This window comes from Nuphar pumila, chromosome 8 (genome assembly GCF_984573655.1).
Source record: "Nuphar pumila chromosome 8, dmNupPumi1.hap1.1, whole genome shotgun sequence".
Taxonomy (NCBI): Eukaryota; Viridiplantae; Streptophyta; class Magnoliopsida; order Nymphaeales; family Nymphaeaceae; genus Nuphar; species Nuphar pumila.
The window spans coordinates 106,870,434-106,893,292 of record NC_143256.1 but is presented as its reverse complement, the minus strand read 5'-3'; the positions used below and the strand labels follow the sequence as shown (position 1 = coordinate 106,893,292).

Here is a 22,859-nt window from a genome sequence, read left to right as displayed (position 1 = left end):
TATTGTTGGATATGCTTAAGTAACCATCTCTCTCTTTCACTCTTTCCTTTTTCCGTGAATAATGTAGAAATTTCTGTGCTCTTTCAGCATGAGCGTGCATGACGAAATTGGCGCTGCATTGTGCATTTTGGTATTTTACGTAATTAATTCTTGGTTTGTTATAGTGGGCCTTTTGTTGGTTACTTAAAGCGTGGGTGGTGAAATGTGTACGAAGATTGTTTTTTTGCAATTTTGCCTTTTCATGGGTTGCTTAATAATCCGTGCTTTCGTTTTGTTTCTTGCATTGTCCTTTTGGGTTTGTTCTCTTCAGATGCAGAGAAAAACAACGGAAAGAGGCTTCTCGCCTCCAGGCTGTTAACAGAAAACTGACGGCCATGAACAAACTTTTGATGGAAGAGAATGATCGTCTCCAGAAGCAGGTGTCGCAGTTGGTGTGTGAGAATGGGTCTTTTCGGCAGCAGACTCAAAATGTTCGTCATTCTCCCACTTATCTTTATTTATTTATAATGGGGCCACCACCATAAAGAAATCACCGGAAGTTGTTCTGGGGGTTGAAGGCAAGGCGATGATCCCCTTCAAACTAAACTTCCCAGGCTCCTAGACGAAAGAATACTACGGCGAGACTAACCAACCAAAATTGGCTAAGCTCACCAACCAAAATTGTTCCTCTTTTCCATGCAGTATGGTCAAATGGCTGCACCAAATCGGGTTTTAGTATTTCCTCCATCTTGTTTCCGGAGTCCGAACGAGCAACCACTTTCCTTTGCTGGGCTTATTTATGTCTGGGCAACAATTGGCAAATAACAGGGGCACAAACGGGTCCAGATGCTCGTGTGGCTAAGGGTTAGTTCGCCCCCTGTAATATACGCGTATGACATGGTTTAGACTCGGTGCACAGGCCGGTGGCCAAGTCTTTGGCTGTGGTTGTAGCGGATTTGTATTTCGGTTGACTTTGTTCTTACTGGGTGTGGCCCAGCTCCTACATAACAGAGCCCTTTCCGATACCGCCACTTAAATAGCCACCGGCGTCTATGCGAACTTGCGTGGCACGGTTGGCAGGAGCTGTGAAACTTGGATAGCCAGAAAGAAGCAGCACAGAGGACATCCTTTTTCTTCCATCCTTCTAAAGGACCTTTTCCCTATGCTTTCCTTTGTTTCGTTTTAAAAGTGGCAATTATGGAATAACCGGAAAATTCTGTCTCAAGTTGTTCTTTTTAGCGTTCGTTTTGGTTCTTTTTCAATTTTTATTAACATAGTTTACGTATTCGCCCGCTCCCCCGCCCAGGATGGGAAATAAACAGCTGAATTATAGGATATAATTGAAAAATGTCCATCAAGAAACAAACTACCCTGACATAATGAGCGAATATGGGTTAGACTTTTGAGGTATCGTTCAGGTTGTAAATTGTCTGAGTCGTTCAATTAGTGTTCTTGTCAGATCGTGGATATCTAAAGTTTGGAATGGTAATTGGGCATATTGTCCCCCAATTAATTTTGGCCTTCACTGTTTGCTGTAACATTTTCCTTCCATTCTTTACTGGTTGTTGTTACAAATGTTAAACTCAGTTCACCTCTGCTTGCAGGCCTCTGTAGCTACAACAGATACAAGCTGCGAGTCTGTGGTAAGCATTGGTCAACACCACTTGACACCATCACATCCTCCGAGGGATGCTAGTCCAGCTGGGTAACTGAAAATTTTCTTTTGCTTTGGATTACCAAGGTTGCCTCTGCTGTTGAACAATAGTACCTGGATGAACACCCTTCATATATGACGACGAAGTTTTCTTGCGAAAATGAAGCCTTAAGTAGCCACTTGTTTTGAAGTGTACATGGAGTTCCCTTCTTGCATTTCTATTGGTGTTTTTCAAGTACCTGGTCCTTGAATGGAGTAAATCCATTCAATCCAATTCCAAATTGGCTTTTCCTTTTAGATTACTGGAAATAATTTGATGTTTTTTTACATCTTGATTCTTGTTTCTTGAGATTGAAATTCTTGTTCATTTTCACAATAGGGTGTGTTTAGGTTCTTAATTTTGCCAACTTTCTCCGACGTTAGTAAGTATACTTTGATCATTGTGTTCTAGAATCTGGATCAGGTTTTAGAAGTATATTTCTAACACTATTGGAATTTCCTTTTTTCTTCATGTTTGGTTCCTACCACATGTTGTGGCTGTTGCTGTTGTCAGTAATGATGATAATGATAATTTGTTCCCACTTCCCATCTTCTAGACTTATGTCTATCGCCGAGGAGGCTATAACAGAGTTTCTTTCGAAGGCTACTGGAACTGCTGTGGAGTGGATCCAAATGCCTGGGATGAAGGTAGCTCTAGTGAAACTTATTTATTGCTTTCTTGTTTTTCACAATCATCTCCTCATGAATGATGAATAACATGTTAAATTGTTATTGTCTTTAGCCTGGTCCGGATTCCATTGGAATCATTGCTATTTCACATGTTAGCTCAGGGGTAGCTGCACGAGCTTGTGGCCTTGTAGGTTTGGAACCTGCAAAGGTGCGTCTTCTGCAATTTTTGTTCGGATGCCGTTTGCTCTTTTCCTGCCCTCATCATGATCATCATTGATTTCTTTGTTACACCATTGTTTAATTTTATTATAAATGCTATTTTTTTTTAATATGCTATTCTTTTATGGTTAAAAGTTCTTGGCTCTACCACTCAATTAAGTGGAAAAACAACTAGGAGAGAATGAGCTGTTTGCTGATGCTTTTGTTTCAGGTTGCAGAAATCCTCAAAGATCGACCTCTGTGGTTTCGTGATTGTCGATCTATGGATGTTTTGTCTGCTCTATCTACTGGAAATGGTGGAACCATTGAACTAATTTATATGCAGGTAGCTATCTAGTGTACCGCCTAGTATTTATTGTTAATGCAGTTGAATGCTAGAATCTTGTTGTGGATTCATTTGGATAAACACATTCATTTTCTGGGCATCTGCATCTAGACTTATGCACCAACAACATTGGCTCCTGCTCGTGACTTTTGGTTGCTGCAGTACACTTCCATACTGGAAGATGGTAGTTTGGTGGTATGCTGCATTTCTCTAACTTTCAACTGCATACTCTCTCTCTCTCTCTCTATATATATATATATACATATATATATATATATATATATATATATATATATATATATATATATATATAATCTCTCTGTGTGTGTGATCTGCTACAAGTGATGTTTTTATGACTGGATTTCAGGTGTGTGAGAGATCACTTAACAGCACCCAAGGTGGTCCGAGTATGCCCCTCGTTCAGCATTTTGTTAGAGCAGAAATGCTTCCAAGTGGGTACCTTATAAGGCCTTGTGAAGGGGGTGGCTCAATAATTCATATTGTGGACCATATGGATTTGGAGGTAAAATTTATCATAAATGAAAATGGGATCTCTGTTTTCTGTTGTTAGTTTATTTACAGGTACTTTGTACCATTAAACTAATAAAAGTTAGCTCTTTCTAATCAAATTTAAGTTGAAAATGCAGCCATGGAGTGTACCTGAAGTTTTGCGTCCTTTGTACAAATCACCAATAGTGCTTGCCCAGAAGATTACAATGGCGGTCTGATACTGTATCTTCCATTAGTTCCTTTGAGAAGAGAATCCATTCCTTCATAATCTGCTGATAGTTGTTCCAACATATCCTGTTAAATTTTTAACTTAAATTGGTAGATGTTCTACCAAAATTACATTTCCACTTCTGTGTTATTTAAATAATTATACCTGAAGTTGTCTTTTGCCATTCATCCTGTTCAGGCTTTGTGCCATCTTCGACAGATTGCACAGGAAGTTTCTCATGGTGCAGTTATTAGTTGGGGTAGACATCCTGCGGCCTTACGAGCTCTTAGTCAGAGACTGATCAAGTGAGCTTTGGTATAAACTTTGACTGATTGCACTATATTCTGAATTAGGACTTCAAAGATGAATTTCTGCAGGGGTTTCAGTGAAGCAGTGAACGGATTTCCAGATGATGGATGGTCCATATCGATTAATGATGGGATGGATGATATTACAGTTCTTGTCAACTCATCACCCCACAAGATTATGGGCACAAATGCATCTGAAAGTGGGTTTTCATCCATCTCAAATGCTGTATTATGTGCCAAGGCTTCCATGCTATTGCAGGTTGGCTGTTAGTTTTTTGAATTGTTGCAAAGATTTTTGGAAAATTCATCTACGGGGTGTTCAAACTTCAAACATCCGTGAGACGATGTCCTGCTCATTATTTCTGATGTTCTGCTTTATTATTTTACTATTATTTTCTGCTTGATGACCCTAGGAATCATGAGTTGTATTCTAGTTCTAGAAACTAGATTCTGCATTTTAGTGGACTACACTCTTCTTTTCTTTTTCTTTTGGACTTTTTCTTCTTTAAAAGACTCAGTGAGACGATGTCCTGCTAATTATTTCTGCTGTTCTGCTTTATTATTTTACTAGTATTTTCTGCTTGATGACCCTAGGAATTGTGAGTTGTATTCTAGTTTCTAGAAACTAGATTCTGCATTTTAATGGACCACACTCATCTTTTCTTTTTCTTTTGGTCATTTTCTTCTTTAAAAGACTCAGTGGTTGGCAATGTTTTCGAATTATTCTCTATCAATCAAAAATCCAATTCTTAAATGAAATAGGATAGATCAAATACATTCCAATTTCTGAGGGTTGAACCTGGTCCCTCTTCTTTGGGTTTTAGAAAATATCCTGTTTCAAAACTTCCATGGTTGGGTGGTGGTTGTTTTTCTATCTAAAAACCTTTTTAACTTTATTTTTGTAATTAATTTACTAACTAATCTTCATATTTTCTTTTTCACTGGCTCAATTTTGCAGAATGTGCCTCCTGTATTGCTCATCAGGTTTCTGCGCGAACACAGGTCGGAATGGGCTGACAGTAACATTGATGCTTATTCCATGGCAGCTCTTAAGCCCAGCAACTGTAATCCACCTGCACCATGGATGGGTGGCTTTGGAAGTCAGATCAATCTTCCACTAGCTCACACACTCGGGCATGAAGAGGTAAAAATTACCAATCTTTTCGACTATTCATTGTTATGCTGGAAACTCTTTTGTTGTCTTCTTATTACTTATCCATATTGCTATTTTCTCTTAAATTATACCTATCTTATGTAACATCACTGAGTTTTCTCTCTTTTTTCCTCCCTAAGGAGATGCGTTTTACATTGCTTGGGGAAAATGTCCCTAGTGACTAGTCGCTAGACAGTGTCTAGTTAGGGACAAATTAGTTGGCTAGGACCTGGTCAACTAGGAGACCTAGCATAGGTGCTAAGCCTGCACCTATCTTGACTATGCAGTCACATATAATGTTATTATGTAGCTTCAATGTGCTTATTTGGGGTTAGGACACAGCCTCATAGCAGTCCTTCGATTGTAAAAGATATATTTTTCTATTATTAAAAAAGGTTAATCGAGCCACCATATGGGAGCTTGCATTGGGCATATTAAGACAGAATAGAGGGAGGGAGACTCATGCTTCGAGAGTTTCTCTGGTGGACAAGTGATGTATCTTATGGCATTCTTTTCTAAGCAAAAGTATGGTGGTTGCTTGAGGTTTCTCTTGGTTTTGGAACAAAGGAGAAGAACAACCTGCACTTTTGGTCTTGTACTCAAGAGCCTTTCCTTTTCTATTTTGAACATATCTATATTTGAGATAACCATTTTGACTGCATATTTTCTACTATTTCTTTTATGTTGGAACGTGGTAGGTAATTAGCTCAAATTTTGCTGAATTAAGAATAAGGCTTTCATGCTCTCCTTTTTTTGGTAGACATTTATAGGCCATGTTAATCCCTTCTTTTTTTGGTGGTACTTTCCTTTGCTTATTATTATTTGTGTGAGTATTCCTTAATCACTATGATATCAGATTGGAATCTAACAACATCCATAGCATGGATCTCAATACCACAGCAAACAAAAACATGCAAGAAAATATTAGAAAACTGACGAGGTCCTAGGGACTACTAGATAGTATGTTAATATTGATTGTACACATGCACACACACATTCAGGTTAATCACTTTAAACTGTTTATATTTGATGCTAGAAGTTTTCAACTGATTGAAATGTCTAGAACACTCACAATGGTGTTTTGGAAAATGTCATTGGGGGGAAGTTATATTTTTTCTTTTGTTTCTGATGGAAAGCAAAAAGTGAAAAAAATCCCAAAAACGGTATTTCAGTAATTAAATCAAATTATGAAAGTGACTTTGGACACTACTTTTGATGGTGTCTTGGTCATTTCAATCACTTTAATGATTCTAATGCAAAGGGTTTAAAGTTAGTTTAACATCTATGTAACACAGACTCTTCTAACAGGGCATTGCACCCGCGTCGCACCTACACCTATGCAGGTAGGACACATGGACACAACTTTCTTTGTGTGAGGTGAAGTCAACCACACTGAGGTCCATTTCTGTCCAAAAGTAGATTCATTTAACCCTAATCAAGTCTAGTTTTATCTATATTATATATATAAATACATAAATGCACACACATACACTAAGTGTTAACGTAAAACTTTTAAAAATTATATATATATATATATATATATATATATATATATCTATATATATATATTATAATGAAGATAGGCTTCTGCTATTCGGTTGACTACTTCGGTTTGCCCATCGGTCCGGGGTGATAGGCTGTGTTGTAGTTTATCTTGGTTCTTAAGAGATTGAGTAGTCTTTCCAAAACCGACTGATAAATAGGAAGTTCGGTCACAAACAATGTACTTGGGCATTCAGTAGAGTTTCCCTACATTTTGGTAGAAGGCTTTCACGACAGTTTGGGTAGAGTATTTTCTGGATATGAAATGAGAGAACTTGGTAAACCTATCAACTACAATATAGATGACTTCTTTTTGTTGGAAGGAGGTAGGCCTTCAATGAAGTCCATAGAGATGTCGGACCATGCTCGGTCCAGAATGGGCAAAGGGTGGAGGTAGCCAGCGGGCTTGATGGCCTCGTATTTGTTGGTTTGGCAAGCGAGATACTATTTGACAATCTTCATTACATGCTCCTTCATTTTGGGCCAATGAAATTCGCCCTTGATTTGTTGTTAGGTCTTAAAGACCCCTTCATGACCACCCAATGGAGATGAGTGATAATATTGGAGGAGGTCGGGGATGATCTCGGCATCTTCGGGGAGTAACCTTTCCTTATAGAAAACCGCTTCACCCTTTACTTGGTAGTGGGGGTGGCTATTTGGATCTTCTTCGATGGTCTTCTTTAACTTCCGTATTTTCTAGTTATTCTCTTGTATTTTACATGCTTTACTCCATAATTCATGTCACAATGGAGAGGACATTCAACCATGCTTCCTCTTCTTCTTCTTCTTCGTGGGCACCCCTTTGACTCTTTGTTTTTATCCTGCGTGAGGCGGCCTCATGAGTAGCTCTGTAATTTCGGAGAGCTTCCTCAAGGCCTATGACATTGCCTTCCTCTTGCCTATAGGCTTTGAGGCATATGGCTTTCCCATCTTTTTCGAAGCACATCCTCATTTTAAAGAAGTTCCACTTGACTTTTCCTAGAGATCAAAACCAACTCATCCCACACACCACATTGATGCCTTTTATGGGTAGCACATAGAGGTCCACTTTGAATTTGGATCCTTGGAGATCCAATTTCACTTTGGGGCACACACTCATACACTTGAGGTGACTGCCATCCCCAACCATCACATCAAAGAAGGGTTGTTCCTTCACACGACATCCAAGGATTGGCACTAGATCTTTCCGCACAAAGTTGTGGGTCAATTCGGTGTCGACAAGCACTTCTACTTGTTACCGATGCATACACCCCTTCACCCTTATGGAATTCATAATGAACACACCCGTAAGGTCATTGTAAGAGATCCCATGTCCTTGTTCTATTTCCTCGTCTGTTTTCACCCATGGTATGAGTTTGTTGATCTTCACTCTCATCCTCGCTTTCGCACACGACAAACAACTTATGGGCCTTACATTTATGCTCAGGGGACCACTTCTCATCACTGTTGTAGCATAGTCCCCTGCTTCACCTATCTGCTATTAGGCCTTACATATGAATTCCGTTTTGATGTGAGAACCAAATTTGGCCTTGACTCCCTCTTCTTTGCTTGGGGTGTGCGTTCTCGGCCTATGGGGGGGTCGACTAGGCCTTTTTATATACAATGTCTTTTTCATACGCTCTTCCATAACTCGAGCCTTTACAAAACACTCCTCTAGGGTCTGAGGGTCAAGAGCCATGAGCTCAACCCTAATTTCATCTCGTAATCCCCTCATGAATGTGTCTACCAAAGCGGGTTCAAACAAATCTCTCCACATGGTGCTAATGTTCTCAAATTCCGCTTGATACTCTTTAATAAACCCTTTTTGCCTCAAATTCTTCATCTCTACGTTATGATTAATGTAGGGAGAGGGTCTGAATATTTTCTAGAGTTTTCTTTCGAACTCATGCCAAGTGGGTGTCCCATGGCATTGCTTACGCCATCGATACCACCTTAGGGCTTCACCTTCGAGGTGAGCCACGATGCATCCTAGCCTATTTTCGCGGGGTATTGATTGGCTGACATAATATTGTTTTACTTTGTACGTCCAGTCATAGAGATGTTTTTCTACGAAGGTAGAGAAGGGTATCTTGATGCATCGCGGAAGAGAGATGCCAAGTTGATACGACCTTGAGCTAGCTCTACGGTCATTCGAGTGCGGTCCAAGGATAGACTCGTGCGCATCCTACTCCTCACAATCGTCGTGTTCCTTGTGAGAGTCTTCCTCCACCCCCAATATTGAATTGGAGATGTTGGGCTGCTTGGATTGTCGTCTAGAGCTGCTGTAGCAGGTTGGTGATATTTAGAAGGCTGGTTTCAAAACCGACTATACGAGTCTTAACACCACCAAGCTTGGTGTTGGTGTCCTCCACAAACTTGTTAAGGATTTTGGGGTTCATTTATGAGATTTGGTCTTGGTTTTTCTTAGGAGGCATGGTGGTTAGCTCTGATACCACTTTGATGCGTGCCTGGGCCTAGGGTACGAATTTTTGGGCTGGGGTAGGCTCGATTAGGTTCAATCAAGGTCAAATAGGCTAACTCGAGTAGACAGGGTATGGGTTTCTGATAGGTTTCGCGAGAAAAATCAGAACTCCCAAATGGTGGTACAAAAAAATCCCAAATTTTGAGGAATGTTTCTAGACACCTTGAACTAAATTTTGACCAAATTTGAAAGTCAGAGGACTTCGAACCAGAGAGATATGATTTTAGGAAGTGACATGTTTTTTAGGGTTTTGTAGGGCAGCCTGGTTCTGGGGACTGACAAACCCAAATTGAAAAATAGAGTTTTTCGTACAGAGATCTCTATAAATCATGAAAATTTGAGGGTTAAAACTAGACATCTTAAAGAATATTGAGCTCAAATTTTACTGATATCCCTTACGGTTTGGGCTGGGCGAATTTCAGAAGTCTCGCAAAATTTTGGGTTCGTCAGAATTCAGGTTTGAGCTGAAGTGAGTTGGGTAAGTTCTAGCTTAGGATTGGATAAGGGAAAGGCTTAGTCGACTTATTGGGTTTAGGCTGACTCAGGTAGGGTCTTCTACAGAAGATGGGTTGATTGGTGGAGGTCAGTTGCACCACATAATCGGCTTGGGAAAGTGAAGACTGTTGGGGACTTGGTTTACCTATGCCGGTTGAGTGTGCCTTGGCAACAACCTTAGTTCATCTAGTTAACTAGACCTACTTGAGGTTAGCACACCAAGGTAAGAGAGGGACATACCCTTGAGAGAGAAAGAGAGAGAAGAGGGGCAAAGAGAGCCCAAGAGAGAGAGAGAGAGAGAGAGAGAGAGCAATTCCACTTTCTTATTATTTCTTAAACCAAAAGCAAGGCCCATATATAGGCTGAGGAGAGGCTCATAAACTCTTACACAAGTTATAAAATAATATTAAACTCAAACCTAAATGTAGATAAACCTTCTAAGGGCTAAGCTATTTCTAGTTATGCCCTTTTTGGACCAACCCTATTTTTGGAGTTCTGCATCCCAGAAATAGACTAGCTCTTGGTCCACCTTCTTCCTTCTTTTGGGCCTCATAAACCACCTTTTACGACCTTCCTTGAGCTTCATTTTTATGTGGGGCACCAATTGGGTGTAGGGGTATCAACGAGGCGGGTTTACCCGGACCCGACTTATACCAAACCCTATAGGGTTCGGCTATGGTGATAAATAAGAAGACTCGATTAAGACCCGATTTTGGACCTGAAGGTCCAATTAATACATGGAGTTGGGTATCGTTTGCGAAATTTTATACTAGAATCGGGCCCGACCAGAGTTTCGATTAAGATCCGCAATTTTTCAATGTAAAAATATTATTTTACCGGGTATGGCCCGGGTCTGGTTCATATAGTTTTTATCAGGTTCGGGTATGGTTTCAATTATGGTGGGTTTGATTAGACTTGGGTCTGAACCAAACCTTGACCCGTTGACACCCCTAATTGGGTGGGTCCCATAAAGCCTTCAAGTCTACAAAAGGAGGGGGCGTCCCATGAGTTGGCCCCCATAGCTTATTCATTTGGGTTCTTGGATTTGGATCTTATCTTCACAAATTGGGTCTGTATCAGCCACCTAATAAGAAAAGCACCTTGGGCTCCTTATCTTGCCATTGAGAAATGAGAATATCAAAGATAAGTCTAGGTTCACCCTAAGTTAGTTCACCTTGTTATAGCTTTCTCCATCCAATAACCTTCTTATTTTCTCACTTTTACACACTTTCTTTCACACATAACCCTTTTGGCTCTTTTCACCTTTTTTTTCTTCTTATGCCCACTTTTGCTCTTTTCACCTCTCAAACCATTGCCACCTGGACCTACGATCGAACGATAACTTTATAGAAAACCACCAAGCCTAGGGGTATGACAAGGCTTTTTCTCAAGGTTATAAGTATCGTATCGTTACCTGTATTGTATCATATCATAAACATATTGTAAATTTTTAATAATTTTTTTAAAAAAATTAAGAAAAATAAAAAAAATCATATCACATGAAACAATGATGAATTGCACAAAATACAACCATAAAATCACATATGAAGCATTTATGTCTCTATAAGCCGCATAAGACATCATCAAACATCAACTAATATAGAATCATAGATAATATTATATGCATATCTCATAAGAACAATGCAAAATATTGAATATCTTGCAATTAAGAACATGCCATAAGACTCATACTTTCATACTTTTGAATCGGTTTTCACTCATTACTTGAGTGCTCCATTGCCATGTCGGACCATCTTATGCCATCTTTGTTGGAGGAGTGTGAAGCCTAATTTCTACCTTAATATAAATCTTTAGTTTTCGCGGATTCAAATTCGCGGTAAGGTGGTGGTGGGTTGTAGGCGGGGCAGCACCCCTCGAGGCGATTTTTTTTGGAGAGTAGCTTTGTAATTTTATTCATAATAAAGATTTTTTTATCTTAATCCATTTTCTTGAGTGAAAAAATGGTGAAAATGCACTTTTTTACCTTAACCCACTTCTTTCAGTGAAAAAACAGTGGAAATGCACTTCTAGTAGCCTTTAGACAAATAGAGAAGTTGATCCTCAAAAGGTATTTAAAACCCAAAATAAAAAAATAACTTTCGGCCTTTTTAAAGTGCACCGAAGGTGTATCGCATCTTACGATATGGCACAATACAGGGGTATATCATATGATACACCAGATACGGGTAATGATACACATCGTATGATACAATACGATACTTACAACACTGCCTTTTCTTACTTTAAAAAACATTTGACTCTTTTTGGCTCTTTTCACCACTCATTTTGGCATGACTATTGGTGAAGTCCACCTAAGGCTATTGACTAGGGATTCTTAGAGAGTGACCAAAGGAAATGAGAAGCAAGGTCGAACAAAAGGTGTCTTTATCCCGATCTTAAGCTTATAGACTTGGTCACCTAAGCAAGTCCTGTATGGTCTTATGTCATTGGCATAGGACATCTAGCTTTGAATTCTCATGATTCACTCCCTAATTAGGACAATGATTTGGGCAACTCCATTTCAGCGCCAACTTTTCTTCTTTACGATAACCTTTCCATTGGAATTTGAATTTCCATGACTTTATTTCTAATCCACTTTCCTGAGAGACATATTTTCATAAAACAAAAGGGCTATTTAGAATTTTTTTGGAAAAGAACCAATCTAATAATAAATTTTTTTTGAATATGTGGTATTGATTAGTTCTGACACTCCATCAAATTTGATTAGCCAATAACAAGTTTTGGGGTAAGCCTTGTTTGACAATGCCGCGATGGATGAACTGAAAGACCTCTCAATTACATGTTTGACATAGTATCACTCAATTCTTCTCTCATATTCATTAGTATCATCATTGGCACCTTCTTCAAACTTGTTTTTTAAAGACTGTTAAAAATTGGAAGCATCCATTTTTTCAAGAAAATGAGACATTGACAAAGTTCCGAATTGACACAAAAAAGTTCTGCGGAGGGAAGATGCGACATTATCGAGAAAAACAAACTATTTTTGGATTTTTCAATTTTTCGTTTTTTTTAACTTTTTAAAATAATATTGTACAAGATCCAGGTCAGACTCAGTTACTTGGGGTTTTGGGTATAAGAACCCAGGTGCTCATCTTTTGAGACTCCATGATTTGACCCAGTTGTTGGTTAAGATTCTATGGTAGCATTTACTGCATCAAGAAATCTATGGTAGCATTTACTGCGTCGAGAGATAGACAAGAGAAAAACATTTCCAATCCTAGGATTTCAAGATCGCAATCCCAAGAGGGGGATTCAACCAAGACATCAGAGTCACTAAACTGTTGTACTATCATGGGAATAAGATCCATTTCCTGAGAACGATCCATTTCATTAGAGTTGGTTGGATAATTCTTCCAATCCATATCTGTATCATAGAAAATTGCATGGGTCACTTGGTCCAAATACCTTTGGCGAAATTGTATCCGCACTATATATGTATGTGTGTATGTCCTACATAGTCAAAAACAGTAGACAGCGCCTAAGCGGTAGACCCCTAAAAGAATTAATTAGGGCCTAGGTAGGACTAATCGACCTAATCGGGACCAAAAAGCCCAAAAAAAAGCAAAAACTTTACATAAAATGCTAAAATTTATAACAAACATATAATTGTGACCGTGAATGAAGTGAACGTATGTAACTCGTAACCTTAGTTGCCAAAAACGTTAAGCAACACCTAGGAATTGGCCCCTTAGGCACTGGGCAACACCTAGGCATCATCTAAAGGCTCTGAAAAAAGTATAATTGTTTAAAATAAAATATAAAAAAGAAAAAAAAGAAAAAAAGTACAAAACTTAAATGTTTCAAAATATATTACGGTTAGTACCCAATATTGTGAAAAGCGTGCCTCAAGGTTAGCAAGGCGAGGCCCCTTGAACCTTGAGGTGCACTGAAAAAGTGTAAATGGCCTGAGGCGTGCACCTCATAGGTTATGATGCTTATGGTTTTCAGGTCAAATGCAGGTCAAAGCCCCCATTTGACCCAAAATGAGGGCAGGCCCGAGGGTTTAGGGCACTCCCCTCATCTCCCCCTCTCTTGATTGAAGATGCGAAGGTTAGCTTTGTCCTTTGCTTAGTTCAAGATGTTGTATCTAGCTGTAATATTGATTTTGTGGAAATTTGTTACTATGAAGAAGTGTCACCTGATTTTGTGGAATAGACAGAATCTACTGTATGCACTTTTGATCTTTTATTAGGTTATTTTTGGTTTTTCATTGTTCGATTGCCAGTCCTGTTATTTGACAATTTGTTTGTTTAATGTTGTTTATATGCATTTTTTTATGATGACATGATGTTGAGAATTTTGATTGTTAGTGATTTTGTTACTTAATTTTTTATTAAATGCTCATATTTTATTTGTTAGATACTTACATAGATCAAGCTGTTGCATTAATGTTCTTTTACTATTTTACATGTTAATCTCATATTTTTTGGTATTTATTTGAGATTTTCTATTTCTTATTGGTTGTTGCTTCATCAATAAAACATTTCTTTTATGGACCGCTTCGCTATGCCTCAACACTTTTCACAACATTGACATTACCAAGACATGGTTATAATGTTTTAAACATTATCGAAAAACATTACCAACCTTTGTGCCCCCCTACTAAGACACTCGCCTAGGCACCTAGGTATTCCTATGCAGTAAGCTTGGGCCTAGGTAACCTAGGCAGGATTATAACTACTATGTGTATATCATGAGTCAAGCAATAAGCTTGTGCCTAGTTTATTGCCTTTATAAAGAAAAGTAGATCTGTCTCAGTTTTTTTTTTTTTAGAATGGCAATCCTATGCGATGTGATATTGTCAATTGTTGTGCTTTACAACAATCTAGAACATCCAATTTCTGCCATAAAGCTCTTAGTTAAGTACTTATGATCTATGTCACATGGATACAAATGCGGGTGTGAGACACGACGCGGATGTGCTTAGTATGATCCGATAATTTTCAAAAATTAGGACACGGGAACACGGCCGTATACACATAGATAGTATGTGTATAAAAAAACAATTTAAAATCACTACATTTAGAAACATCAATTAATGAAACTAAGTTGAAATTGAAATGTAATGTAGTTGATGAAAAATTTTAAAAGAAAAATAACTCGAGTGAATATGAAATAAATAAACAAGATCATACAGGAAAATAGATAAAGTTCATGACACAATGTTGACTATGCATGAAACTAGTTTGACTATGTTGATGAAGTGTCGTATCATGTCCATGAAGTGTCCGAGTAGCGTATCATGTTAGTATGGGATACACATGCTAATTGAAGTGTCCGTGTGACAGCTTATGATCCTTTTATATCATGATTTATGGCATATTCATTAAATTTTTTTCAAGGTATTGATAGACATGCAAGGGCATTCTTTTCAGTTTTACCCAGGGTTACCTGAAACACTGTAGAACTCGGGGAAGTGCACTTCCATGAAATGCATTTCGGAAGCATGAAACACATCGCTTTTGAAACGTGCAGGAAAGCGACCCTTTTAAATGGGAAGTGCACTTCCCATTATGTGGAAGCATGCTTCTCATTTCGCTTCCCACTCCCTTCCCAATATCAGGAAGTGAGTCTTCTTTTTTTGGGTGGTTTAGAGCCTTTAACATTTTTTTTGCCCAATATCGGGAAAACTCGATTTCTATTCGCTTCTCACTCGAATGCTAGATCGCTTCCCTCTTCACTTCCTAGGTCGCTTCCATTTTCGCTTTCGAGACGATTCCCAATTCGCTTCTACGTTGTCTCGTGCTCCCCGCTTCCTAAAATTTTAGAAGTGCCTCGCTTCCCGCTTCCCGAATCGCTTCCCGCACCCGCTTCCTCGACTGACAACTCTGGTTTTACCCACCAAGGGCACTGTGGTTATTACATGCTAGGAAATGGCATATTGATTACATGCTATAACATAATTTTCTATGCGAATGGAAGGTAGATTGCAGGGTTGGCAGTTGGATTCGTATCGTCAAGTGATAAGTCTTCCAGAGCTCGGCCCTGGGCCTCGAGCATGCCAGAAGCACATCTCGGTTGCACCACAGTTCTGTCGAAAATTGGCCCCCAAAGGAAAATCGGATATGAAAGCACAACAGGTAGGAATGTGGCTGGTCTCCATTGGAACTAGAGGCCTGTGACCAACAAGGCCACCCTACAAAAGCTTGGAAACACCCTATCAAGGTGGGGTTGTTCCCACAACAGTATGCCTTCATAAGAAGTGAACCAGTCATTCTTACTTCGGCTCTCCAGAACATTGAAAGAATGCTTGGAGGCGGGCACTCTAGCAAAGGAAGATGTACATAGAATCATAGATTTATATGCGGGGTACCTACAGTTATCATGCATCAACTACGACTTCGAAGGATGATGGCTTTGAGGCTTTCCCATTCTTCTTCATGGACTCAAGCCTAGAGGAAATCAACCAGGTGCCTGATAATGGCTGCTTGATGGAGGATCGACTCAAGACATTGCAAGAATCGAAATGATCGGACATCGGTAGTGATGAGAGAGAAGAATAATTCTCAGCAAATACCAGGCTTTCACAAACAGTAATGTCCAGGAACTTCAAAAGGGCGAAGAAAGTTTTGGACAAAATCACATGGGAGGGGGCTCAAACTGTCGATTGGGTATGTGAAAAATGCATATATGTAAACTTCAAACGCCGAAGTTCTTGTAGACATTGCGTGCATCCCATGTAGGCAAACAACCCGAACTTCAAGTCAGGATTGAAGGAAGTGCGGGTCTAAATGCCGACGGTGAGGAAGGACGCAGCTAGGAAGGTGATGATGGGTCACAACCAACAGAGTCTGAAGGGAGACTTCATGGTTGGCTCCATTCCTATTCCCATTCTGTACTGCACCAAAAAACGTGAAGATGGTTAGTCCCGTAAGGTGTGGCAAAGGAAGCGACAGGCACAGTTGCATAGCCCTTTTTCTGGCATCAGGTCAGGGCCAGATTTTGTTTTTCCAACAACAAAGCGGGGCCCAAGCCGGTGGTTGCGTATCTGAGGAGACATTGATGGCCTTGTTTGCCTTGGGCATGGTCACTAGGAGAGAAATCAAAGCATCATGGGATAACTGCCCAATGAAAATGACGGTAGGGCCAACTCGAGAAGATGGAAGGTCTCAACATTCAAATGGAGAAAGTGGATGCAATCATGTAGCAGTTAGTTCTGAAAAAAAAATTGCCTCACGCTAAAAGGGGGCGTTTTCAAATATGGGGCCTCCACCTAGAAAGGGGAGAGTGAGTTTAATGGCCTTACTGTTAACGGCTTGGTGGGGACCAACCTCATCAGCAGGCTTTTCCTGAATGGGATCAGGATCAACGTGGAATTTTGGTTAAAAATCGGTCATGCCTTCTTTAACTTGAGCTGGACCCGAATGCTGAAGATAACGTCAGTTAGGGGACATTTAATGAATGCGGGTTGGACTCACGAGAATAATTTCAAAGCGTCAATTCTGGTCCCAGGTCGCACCCTAGAGTTTGAACCCAACTCATTAAAGATCCAATCAAATATCCATACAAATATCAGACTCATGGCTCCCACCAATTTCGATGGGTCGGTTTCCATTGTTACGGAGCAAGACATCGCCGCTGAGATGACTTCAAAATGTATATATATATATATATATATATATATATATATATATATATATATATATATATATATATATATATATATATATATGAAACTAGGTTAGTAACTAGGATTAGGTTAGTTAGTTTAATTAGGTTAGTTTTTAATTTTTGTTTGAGTTGGGACTAGTCAACACTTGTTGACTAGTCAAATCAACGAGTCGTTGGGGAGCTCCACTCTTGTGTATATATATGGGGTAAAACCCCACTCATTTTCTATGCTTCTTTTATGAATCAACATCAATAAAATATTATTTTTATATCCTTATGTTGACCCCCCTTTTGATGGGTTTTGTGTGAGGCTATTTGTGGCCTTGGTGTGTTCATTTTTGGTATTTTGGTGGAACTCTTTTGATTATCCATTTTGGTGATTTGGTGGACATCTTTGGAGGAACTCATTTCCTTACATGGTATCGGAGAATGGTAAACAAGCTGAAATTGTTTTCGGTGCAATGGGAAGCACCCTACTCAAAATTTGAAAGTGTTTACACTTTTTTGCAATCTTTGTTCAAGTGCTAGTGAGATCGTGATTGTGCTTCAAGTGATAGATTGGTGGAGTTTTGATGCAGCCTTCAGCGGGCTGCTATAAAGGCAGCGAAGACACAATTGCTGGAGGCGACCTCTAACCCTCGCGTGAGCTTGATGGAGGCTGGAAAGGCACGACTGAGTACAGTCGTAGGCTGAACAAGCTTTAAAACAGTGAAAACTCACCCAGATGGTGATGCTGGACTTATTTTATTAAATACCCAATGTCAATGACAGGTTGCTGATAAACAAATTGAAAGAAATGGTAAACAACGAACATTAATGAAAGAAAAGGGAAAACGACAGAGAAAGAAAGTAAGGCTGCTGAGAAAAGAAAACAAGCTGTAATTATTCTCCAAAACTACTCTCACGCAACCCTAAGCCGTGCTTTTAAAGATGGCCACTGGATCCGGGTCTCGGGTCTGAATCCGGATCCAGACCGGTGCTGAGCTGGGTCTTCCTTTTCTGGAGTAGGTGCGCGTTATCTCCCTGCATCGAGTCGACTCACCTGTGGTCGGATCCTGCTGCTAGGTCCACTCGTGCCTTCCAAATGGTGGGTCGGGTTCCTTGGCCGTGCCAGGGTCACAAGGTATTGGTACCACCTGCTCTGCATCATTTTCCCCTGGTTGGGAAGAAGTCGGCTCCGACGACTTGTTGTCCCCACAGTAAGCATATAGATCAGACACATTGAAAATCGGGGAAATGTTCCAATCGTTGGGTAGTTATAGGAGGTAGGCATTCAGACCTAATCGTCGTAGGACCTTGAATGGACTGTATTTTTTTGGGCTCAGTTTACTATAAGTGCCCACGGGAAAACGCTCACGACGCAGGTAAACCCAAACAAACTGACCTACTTGAAACTGAACGTCGCGACGACCTTGGTCAACGAAGGCTTTGTACGCTTCGTAACTCTCAACGAGTTTAGCCCGGACCTGCCTATGTATATCACACATATATTCAACGGCATCAAAGGCGTCGGGGGCTGGGTCGGGGAGACTGGACACTGGAGCTAGATCGACGACATGAGTGGGCGACCAACCATAAACCACTTGAAAAGGCGACTTGCCCGTGGACCTATTGATGGAGCTATTATACGCAAACTCGGCTTGAGGTAAGACTAGATCCCAGGTTTTGACATTTTCCCCTACTAGGCTCCTTAACAAGTTTCCCAAGGTGCGATTCACGACTTCGGTTTGGCCATCGGTCTGGGGGTGGTACGCACTACTGAACTGAAGCTTGGTCTTCAATAAGGCCCATAGCGACTTCCAAAAATGGCTCATAAAACGCGTGTCACGATCTGAAGTGATGGTGTGGGGTAGACCATAGAAGCGGGCAACGTCCTTGAAATAATAGGACGCTCCTAAAGAGGCAACAATGGTTTGCTTACACGGAACAAAAATAGCCATTTTGGAGAACCGGTCAACAACGACTAAAATTGAATCAAAACGACGTGGCGTTCTTGGGAGGCCCACGATAAAGTCCATGGATATGTGCTCCCACGACCGTTCAGGAATGAGTAACGGAGTATACAGACCACTATTCTGACGATGACCTTTGGACACTTTGACACACATGACACCCTTGAATGAACTTGACAACATCTTTGCGCATTTTGGGCCAAAAGTATCGTTCATCTAACAGAGCGAACATCTTATCATGTCCGAAATGCCTTGCTAACCCTCCTTCATGTAATTCAGAAATCAACTGAAGCCTAAGGGAGAAATCAGGCACACATAATTTGTTTCCACGGAAGAGGTAACCATTATGAATACTAAAACGGGGGTCGATGGTGCGATCTGAAGAGATGCACCCCTCCTAGACTTGTTGAAAATCAGGGTCCGTGGGATATAATTCTTTGTACTGTTCGAACCCAATGACCTGCACTGACATAGTCATCAGGAGGCTATTCTTCCTGCTAAGAGCGCCAGCCACCTTGTTCAGGGTACCAGATTGATGGCGAATCGAGGTGTACTCTTGCAGGAAGCTGACCCACTTGGCATGACGAACACTCAACTTCTTTTGACTATTCAGATACTCCAATGCCTCATGGTCCGTGTACAAGACAAATTCCTTATAAATGAGATAATGTCTCCAATAACGAAGGGCTTGTACAACGGCATAAAACTCAATATCATAAGTAGAGTACTGGCACCTGGCCTGCATCAGCTTCTCACTAAAGAAGGCAACAGGTCTACGATTCTGACTCAAGACTGCGCCAATTCTCACCTTGGAGGCATCACACTCAACCTCAAAGACTGCACTAAAATCAGGAAGGGCTAAGACAGGGGCACTGGTCATTTTCTCTTTGACGATCGTAAAGGCTTTTCCCGCAGCAGGCGTCCACTGAAGACTAGTACCCTTGAGGCACTCCGTGATGGGGCCATGAGGGTGCTGAAGTTCCTCACGAAACGTCGGTAAAAAGTGGCTAATCTGTGAAAACTACGGATCTCTCCAATAGTCTTTGGGATAGGCTAATCGACAATCGCACGAACTTTCGCGGGGTCTGCCTTAACTCCATCAGATGACACAATAAAGCCTAGGAAAATGACACTGGACGTCATGAACTCACACTTCTTTGCATTGACATACAATTTTTCTCTCCCTAAAATGTCTAAGACCTGACGCAGGTGACTCAAATGGTCAGACAAAGATGAACTATAAATCAAAATATCATCAAAATATACCACGACAAACTTCCCTATACAAGGGCGTAACACTTGGGTCATCATATTCATGAAAGTACTTGGGGCATTGGATAGCCCAAATGACATGACTAACCACTCATACAACCCATCTCGTGTCTTGAATGCCGTCTTCCACTCATCCCCCTCTCGGATACGAATCTGGTGATACCTTTTTTTTAAATCGATTTTGGAGAAAATGGAAGCACCAGCCAACATATCAAACATATCATCCAAACGAGGGATGGAAAAACGGTATTTGACAATGATGCGGTTTATGGCTCGACTATCCACACACATGCGCATGGACCCATCTTTCTTAGGGGTGAGCAAGGCGGGTACCGCGCAAGGGCTTACACTTTCACAAATAAATCCCTTTTGCAGTAACTCCTGGACCTGCCTCAACAACTCGGCATGCTCGGAGGGGTTCATACGATACGCGGGGAGATTGGGGAGACTCGACTCTGGCACAAAATCAATAGCATGCTGCACGACACACATGGAAGGAAGACCATCTGGAAGGTCATCTGGGATAATGTCGCTAAACTCTTCAATAAGGGGTTTGATGTCCGTAGGAACTGGTAACGACGTACTCACTGACGGTTTAGCCACCACAGCATAACAATAACCATCCTCCTGACATTGGTTCAAGAAAAACCGATAGGATAGTCGAGCCAGCCGGGGAACTCGCTCAGGCTTATCTACCGTGGGAAACCCCGTCTCCTTGATGGGGAGAAGGATTATCTTATGACCCTTAAATATGAACGAGTACGTGTTCCTACGGCCATCATGAATGGTCTTGCGATCAAACTGCCAAGGATGCCCCAACAGGATGTGACAAGCACTCATAGGGGCTACATCACACCACACCTCGTCGTGGTAGTGCTCCCCCATGGAGAATCGGACTAAACAACGCTGGGTGATGGGAACCTCGTTTCCTTTCTTGAACCATGCCATCTTGTAGGGGTGAGACAGTTTCTCGGTTCTCAGATTCAAGGTAGACACAACACTTTCGGACACCATGTTCTCACAAGCACCGGTGTCGATAATAACATCACATGCGTGACCCTCATAGTTGCATCGGGTTCTAAAGATGTTGTTCCGTAGCCATTCGGCAGGGGTCGACTCACGGGGTGCGGTCAAGACGTGACAGATGGATAATAGATTGTCGACATTGCCGTCGAACTCTACGACTTCCCGCTCATCCTCATCCTCGACCAAAGACTCACTCTCACTCTCGGATGCTGACTCCACAATACCTTTGACGAGATGGGTGCTTTTGCCCACAGTGGGGCACCTAGACGCGACATGCCCTAGCTCCTGACACCTAAAACAACGGATGGTAGACTCACTAGGTTTGGTTTTAGACCGGGTATTGAATGCGGGTCCGGACGGATCAGGTTTGCTAAATTCTGCTCTAGGGGTAGACATCGAGTCCTCCTTCCTAGGGGAGCTCGCTCCCCTGGTTGGAAAACTCGACTTGGGTCGATTGGACTGTTCACTACGGGAGGTCCTATATTCCTGCCTCTGTTTCAACTTTTCCTCGACGTTCATGGCATAACTGTTGGCCTGATCTAATGTCTCAATCGTGATACAACTAAAGTCGTCAGAAATAACAGGACGGAGACCAGAAATGTACCTCGTGACCTGTTGGCGGGCAATTTCCTCGATTTGCACCCGTAGAGAAAGACGATGGAACTCGGTAGTGTACTCCGCCAGAGTACGAGAGCCTTGATGCAGGGTTAGATACTCCTTGTAGGCTCTCTCAGCGTGATCTGAAGGCACGAATTTTGATTACATCAATCTCTGCATCTCCTCCCACGACTGTACATGCTCTAGCCCCTGCCGCTCTCTCGACCGCTGCAGCTCCACCCACCATGTTTGTGCTAATTCTCTCAACCGAGTAGACGCTAGAGAGACACAACGGTGCTCGGCTACGGTGTGGTAGTCAAAGAAAAACTGCACGGCATAAGACCAGTCGAAGAACTGCTCCGCGTCGAACCACCCTGCAAACTCCGGAAGGTCCAGTTTCACCCCATAAGTGGAGGGATGCTCCACTGCTCTCTGTTGATGAGCCTCCACCATTCCTGCAGGATACTCGTTCCAGAACGCGTCATTGTCCCACGCTGCTTCATTGTCCTCTATGCGGTACTGCTCGCCTGGATGCTGGTGCTGATGAACTCTACCGAGGGGTGGTCGACGCTCAGGTCGCGCCGCTCCCTGCTGAAACTGTCGCGGCCTGGTTTGCCCGCGGGTGGGGGCCGTCTGTGGCTGTCACTGTTGCACTGGTATGTAAGGGGGTTCTACTAAAGGTGGGTGGTGGTGTTGGGTCTCTGGCTCTAAGTGGGTACGAAAAGGGTAGTAAGGGTTTGGGTTATGATAATGGTGTAGGGTCGGTCGAAGTACTGGGCTTTGGATCGGGAAGGGGTTATTGGGTTGGTTAGAGTTCGAGTATCGAGTTGGGTTGGTGTAGGATTGGGATGGTTCGC

General features: G+C 41.4%; 1 protein-coding gene across 2 annotated transcripts in view; it reads left to right on the top strand.

Moving 5' to 3' along the window:
* Nucleotides 1-22,859, top strand: part of HB-8 (homeobox-leucine zipper protein ATHB-8) — a 67,954-nt gene that overhangs the window by 736 nt on the left and 44,359 nt on the right. The window contains exons 2-12 of one of the 2 annotated variants that reach the window (XM_090016334.1): nucleotides 311-470; nucleotides 1,584-1,684; nucleotides 2,230-2,320; nucleotides 2,415-2,510; nucleotides 2,733-2,846; nucleotides 2,958-3,041; nucleotides 3,214-3,369; nucleotides 3,494-3,568; nucleotides 3,763-3,869; nucleotides 3,942-4,131; nucleotides 4,831-5,016. In XM_090016334.1, the coding sequence (XP_089872460.1) occupies nucleotides 311-470; nucleotides 1,584-1,684; nucleotides 2,230-2,320; nucleotides 2,415-2,510; nucleotides 2,733-2,846; nucleotides 2,958-3,041; nucleotides 3,214-3,369; nucleotides 3,494-3,568; nucleotides 3,763-3,869; nucleotides 3,942-4,131; nucleotides 4,831-5,016 (1,360 nt within the window). Of the gene's footprint in view, nucleotides 1-310; nucleotides 471-1,583; nucleotides 1,685-2,229; nucleotides 2,321-2,414; nucleotides 2,511-2,732; nucleotides 2,847-2,957; nucleotides 3,042-3,213; nucleotides 3,370-3,493; nucleotides 3,569-3,762; nucleotides 3,870-3,941; nucleotides 4,132-4,830; nucleotides 5,017-22,859 lie in introns of those variants that run through there. The other variant, XM_090016335.1, reaches the window with a different exon arrangement.